General features: G+C 39.1%; 1 protein-coding gene across 1 annotated transcript; it reads left to right on the top strand.

Moving 5' to 3' along the window:
* The first annotated feature begins 5067 nt into the window (after window positions 1-5067).
* On the top strand, window positions 5068-5962 carry LOC123120584 (gamma-glutamyl peptidase 3-like). The gene is made up of 2 exons (XM_044540589.1): window positions 5068-5766; window positions 5855-5962. Exons 1-2 carry the CDS (start codon window positions 5068-5070, stop codon window positions 5960-5962), a joined length of 807 nt encoding a protein of 268 aa, XP_044396524.1.
* The last annotated feature ends 476 nt before the right edge of the window (window positions 5963-6438 follow it).

Raw genomic sequence — 6438 nt, forward strand, 5'->3', positions numbered from 1 at the left:
TCACTTCTTCTCTTTTTGTTTCAACATTTAAACAACTTTAACCAACATTTAAACTAGGTGAATTTCTCATACAATTTCAATATTACAAATTCCTCCATAATTCATGCCTTTCCATACATTTTCAACATTACAACCAGTGCGATTACCATACCTACAAATGCCCAAAAGTATTTGCAAATGGGTATTGGTAGTGCTTGATCGTCAAGCTTCCTAACCTTCTTCTTCAACATCCTAAGCTCAACAGCTAGCTCTCTGTCAGTGCGTGCTTCGCCCTCCATCTCTTCTTCCGGAGCTCGTGCTGCGGCCACTGCCGTTCGTGGCAGCATGCGCAACCATTCTTCATGCTCTTCTTGCAGTTCATTCATCGGAGTCTTGGCCAGAGCATTGACCCAAAGAAAGAAGCATGTCACCTGCATGAACACCAAACAGATCAACCCATTGCTCAAAGATCCCGACCATGAAAATGGTGCAATTGCCCCAATTCTTACCCCGTTCTTGCTGCACACGTAGAACGGACGATTCTGGTTCCTCGGTGTGTGAGAAACCCTCCGATCAACGCCCGCCCGGCACCGCGGACAGACGAAGACAGGCATGTCCACACGCGCCCGGCTCTGCATCCGCGAGGTGGCGCGGGAGCTTGAGGAAGACATGGAGCTCGGAGCCGAAGGGGATCTCAACGCCACCGCGCCCTCCACATCTAGCTTCCCACCGCCGCGCCCTCCACAGCTAGCTTCCCACCGCCGCGCCCTCCACAGCTAGCTTCCCACCGCCGTGCTCTCTCTCTCTCTCGCCGTGGTCACCGCCGTGCTCTCTATCGCCGTGGTCACCGCCGCTGTCGCCCGCTTATATAACACACCTGCAACGGCTCTCTGCTCAACGGCTCTCTGCTGGGTCCCACAAGCCACGCGTGCAACGGTCGGAATAAAATTGGCCGTCCCTGCCGCCTGGTCCCACCTGTAAGGGCCGAGTCAAAAGGTTGACCTGACGGAGACGGCTGAGTTCACGGGACGAGTCGGTGTGCTCGGACTAGGGGCAAAACTGAGCACAATTCGCATCTGAGGGCAAAACTGAGCACATGGACACTACTGAGGGCAAAATGATAATTTGCCCTACAAATAATGACATAATTTGCGCACAATTTACACCAAAAATCTCACTTTTATAATATGCAAGAATAAGCACATAATAATAGAAATTCTACATAAAAGATTTTTTTGGGGAGGAAACGAATTAGGGGCATTGGTATTACCCTTTAAGAATGAAGAAAACTAAAAAAATGAACAAAATAACCACAAAATTTGCGTACAATTTACACATAAATAGCCCTTTTTATAATATGCAAGAATACACATATAATAGTGGAATTTTTAGAAAAAAGAAAGTTTTCTAAGACATAATGAATTAGTGGCATCGGTAATACCCTTTAAGAAGAAAGAGAATAAGAACAGAATTCATACATAATTTACCTAGAAATTGCGCTTTTTCTATAAAATGAAAGATTAAGCATATAGTAATAGAGTTTTCACAAAAAAAAGAGAGTTTCCTAAGAATGAATGAATTAGTTGCATTGGTATTACTTTCTACGAGGAAAAAAATAAAAATACCAAATAAATTTGCACACAATTTACGTAAAATTGTATTTTTTTTAATTATATGTATATGTATATAATAGTGGAAACTTTTTCCAAAGAAGGAATGAATTTGTGGCACTTGTATTACCCTTAAAGAAGCAAGAAAAAGAAACAAAACTAAAAAGAATCAAGATAATGAAGTTTTCTCAGAAACAATAAATTAGTTGCATTATTATTACCCTTTGAGAAGAAAGATAATTAAAAAACTAAAAAAATGAAAATTTTGGACACGATTACATATAAATTATTTTTAGAATATGCAAGTATAAGCATATAATAATGGAATTTTTGTTAAAAAAAGGGAAGTTTCGTTAGAGGGAATAAACTAGTAGCATTGGCGTTTCCTCAAAGAAGAAACAAAATGAAATAAAACCTAAGAAATAAAAAAATAGAGAAATTTTATAAGAAAGAAAGAATTAGAGACATTGGTATTACTCTTGAAGAAGAAGAAAATGAAACAAAAACTAAAACAAATAATGACAAAATATGCACAAAATTGAATAGAAATTTCTTTTTTATAATATGCAAGTATACGCATATAATAGCGGAATTTTCACACAAAGAGTTTCCTAAGAATGAATGAATTTGTGGCATTGGTATTACAATTAAGGAAGAAACAAAATGAAATTAAAAAACATATAAATAATGAAGTTTTCTAAGAAAGATTGAAGTAGTAGCAATGGCATTATCATTCAAGAAGAAATTAAATTAAATTAAAACTAAATCAAAATATGAAGTTTTCTATAGAAGAATGTACTACTGGTATTGGTATTACTCTTTAAGTATAAACAATAAAAATATAAAAATAATCGAAATAATGAATTAATGGCAATGGTACTATCTTTAAGAAGAAGAAAATTTATATAATAACAAAAAAAATCAAAATAATGATGTTTTCAATGGAAGAATGAATTAGTAGCATTGATATTATCCTTTAAGAAAAATAAATAAAAAACGTATTAGTGGAAAATAACAAAAACAATTTGCACAAAATCTACACAGGAATTACGTTTTTTATATCATTTGCAAGTATAAGAATATAATAGTGGATTTTCAGAAAAAAGTAGCTTTGGTATTATGATTAAGGAGGAAGGAAAATGAAATGAAAACTAAAAAAATGAAAATATGAAGTTTTCTAATAAAGATTGAATTAGTTGCAATAGCATTACCGTTTAAGAATAAATAAAATGAAAGAAAAACCAAATTGAAATAATGAAGTTTTCTTAGGAAGAATGAACTAGTGGTATTCGTATTACCCTTTAAGGAAAAAACAAAAAATCAAATAATGAAATTTATAAGTAAGAATGAATTAATGAAAATTGTATTACCCATTAAGAAGAAAATCATATAAAAACTATAATTTCAAAATGATGAAGTTTTCTATGGAATAATGAATTAGTAGCATGGTATTACCCTTTAATAAAAATAAAATAAAATAACATATTCGTGGAAAATAATGACAAAATTTGCACAAAATTTACAAAGGAATTACTTTTTTAATATGCATGTATAAGGATATATGATGGGAATATCATGAAAATGAAATTTCCTAAGAATGAATGAATTAGTGGCGTTGGTATTACATTAAAAAGAAATAAAATGTAATTAAAACTCAAAAAAATAAAAATAATGAAATTTTCTAAGAAATAAGGAATTTGTTGTGATGGTATTAACCTTTTTGAAGAAAGAAAGTGGAATAAAAACTAAATCAAAATAGTAAAGTTTTAGGAAGAATGAATTAGTGGTATTGGTTTTACTCTATAAGAAGAAAGAAAATATGAAATCAAAATAATGAAATTTTGTAAGGAAGAACAAATTAATAACAATGGTACTACCCTTTAAGAGGAAAGAATAAACTAAACTAAAACAAAATAAAACTAATAAAGTTTTGTCGAGAAGAATGAATTAGTGGCATTGGTATTAACCTTTAAGAAAAATAAATGAAGAAAGCATAACGAAAAGATTTACATCAAATTTGCGCAACTGGTAATATGCAAGAGCATATAGCAGTGGAATTTTCACAAAGAAGAAACTTCACAAAGAAGAAATGAATAGATGAATTGGTATTACCCTTGAAGAACAAAGAAAATGAAATAAAGCAAATTCACACGCTCATTGTACAACACTTGCATGAATACATTTACAACTCACTTAACCTCACAAAAATATGCATAAGAAAAAAAATGGAAAACTTGATAAAAAACAAAAGAAAAAATGAATAAAAATAGAAAAAATGAGAAAAAATGAAGGAAGGGAGGGAAGGGCTTGGTCGCACAGCTAACTGGGCTTCAGCGCATGAACCAATTGACTAGCCCAAAACTGATTTCACTAAAAATTCCTCGCCAAAAACAAGATTTACCATACAAAAGAAAGAAAAAAGAGCACGAATCTTGGAGTAGCAATCAACAGCCAGAAAATTTGACTGATGCAAATTCAATTTCCAGGCGACTTGCAGGTAGCTAAAATGAAACTAAAACTACTTATGACTTATAATATTTGATTATGTATAGTTGTAACAATATTTATTGAATATAAGTATAATATAATTGAATGGAAAACATTTTTCCATGCATAACTGAATGTTGTGATGGATATTTTCGCATGCATAATTACATGTTGAGGTGGGACTTATCCCATAGAGTACATAAGTGTATGCTGACACGGAATGCTTGTATGTATTTTTATTTTTTTGAAAAAGAAGAAGTGGATATAGGATACGGTACTTACATCCACTTGATGATATGAAGTGTTTGCATATATGTGCTCCAAAATAAGACAAATGGAGAACTCTTCAAGGAACAGATTCAATTTTACGTCGATTCGTATTCTTCGTTCTTCGTATGAGGGTATTGGTCTCCATTGGTCTCAGGCTGCTAATTATTACTTCCAAAACAAATGAGGAAGCCGACGATTTCTTTAACGCGGAGAGCCAAAAAAAAGTGCACAGAGATCTTGAACGGCATTTTGACAAAGTCTCCCCCCACAAAACCATGATCAGACGGCTGCTGACTAATATGGCTACCAAGACGACCTCCGTAAAAAGCTTGCCGTACCGATCATATCATTTCGTGCTGCATAGTTGGTCGCATGCATGATCGACCAGAGAAAATATGTATTGGCCGTCTGATCGGTTCTTCTAGGCTGCCGATGGAAGTTGCATTGGTCGTGTCAGACCAAGAATTCAACCATGCAAAAACAAGTCTCTCCAGAGCGTGCATGTATTCCCAAAGCGTGCTTGTTGTCGCCATTGATTCACTCCTCGTGTTCACGTTCTCTCCTTCTCCCGACCGGCCTCTATAAATGCCAGCGCTTGTCGCCAGCTGATCACACACCACAGCCAATCCTACTCACATTTGCAAAGCGCGCGCTATAAGCTCAGCTCAGCTTGATCTAGCCTACCTTCTTCCAGCTGAAAGAACCGGTCCGATTATCGGCCATGAAGATTGTGGCAGCTGACGAGCCAAGGACGAGCAGGAGGTACGCACTGCTGCTGGCGGCCCGGGACTCGGAGTACGTGCTCAAGGTGTACGGCGGCTACTTCAATGTCTTCGTGAGTGCGTTTGGCTCTGGCGACGACGGCGATGGCAACGGCGACGTCTGCGAGACGTGGGACATGTTCCGGGCGGTGGACGGGGAGCTGCCCGACCTGGACGACATCGGACGATACGACGGCTTCGTCATCAGCGGCAGCCCTTACGACGCGTACGCCGACGAGCTGTGGATACTGCGGCTGTGCCTCCTCGTCCAGGAGGCCGTCGCCGCCCGGAAGCGCGTCCTCGGCATCTGCTTCGGCCACCAGGTGGTATGCCGCGCTCTGGGCGGCCGCGTCGGGAAGGCCAGGCGCGGCGGGTGGGACATCGGCATCCGGGAGGTGGCCATGGCGGCGACGCTGCCGCCGTGGAGGTTCCTCGACGCGCTGCGGGACCTTCCCCGGTACGCCAAGATCACCGAGTGCCACCAGGACGAGGTCTGGGAGGCGCCGCTGGGCGCCGACGTGCTGGCGTCCTCGGACAAGACCGGCGTGGAGATGTTCTGCGTCGGCGACCACGTGCTGGGAATCCAGGGCCACCCGGAGTACACCGGCGACATACTCCTCAGCCTCGTCGACCGCCTCTCCACCAGCCAATCCATCACCGTGAGTGCTTCCCTCTAGCTATGTGGTGCATGATGCCATTGTCAATCCACGATATATCGGATCTGATTTGCCAGTTTGCACGTTGCAGGTGTCGTTCGCTAAGGACGTGAAGAGGCAGCTGGAGGCTACTAGCGCTGACAGGGAGTTCTGGCTCAACCTCTGCAAAAGTTTCCTGAAGGCTGAAGAATTGTACTAGCATGGTGCACATATATGATCATAAATAAACCATCTATTGGCACTAGCGGCGTGGTGTTAATTAATGCCAGCTTATTATCTGCGGTATTTGATTGGACAAAGCTTGGTCGTCAGATTATGTGCAGACTCATACAGATTGTTGTTGTTATATACATCTATATTTTTGACAAAATATTGTACATTTCTTTTTTGAGAGAGAAAAATAAAAATTTTGTATAGTTATCAGGCAGTGACAGAAAATTCGAGGACAAGCAGACCGTATGCTGACATTTGGTTTTTATTTTGGGAACCAAGCTAACTGGCGATCATTCACAAAGGGAGTACGGCATTTCAAACGTGTTCTTGATAGTTTTAGTTGTATCGGACTGATAGATTCTTTAAAGGGAAACGCTTGTCTTCGGCCGGTGTATCGCACACGAGCCATTCGCCGCCTCCTCTATACATATACGCGTATTCTTTGTGTCTCTCTTTCTGCAA

The sequence above is a fragment of the Triticum aestivum genome, chromosome 5D (assembly GCF_018294505.1).
Source record: "Triticum aestivum cultivar Chinese Spring chromosome 5D, IWGSC CS RefSeq v2.1, whole genome shotgun sequence".
NCBI classification, from domain to species: Eukaryota; Viridiplantae; Streptophyta; class Magnoliopsida; order Poales; family Poaceae; genus Triticum; species Triticum aestivum.

Coding starts and splice junctions, on each gene's coding strand:
- LOC123120584 (XM_044540589.1), top strand. CDS start 5,068: ATGAAGATTGTGGCAGCTGACGAGCCAAGGACGAGCAGGAGGTACGCA. Junction 5,767..5,854: donor CCACCAGCCAATCCATCACC/GTGAGTGCTTCC, acceptor TGCACGTTGCAG/GTGTCGTTCGCTAAGGACGT.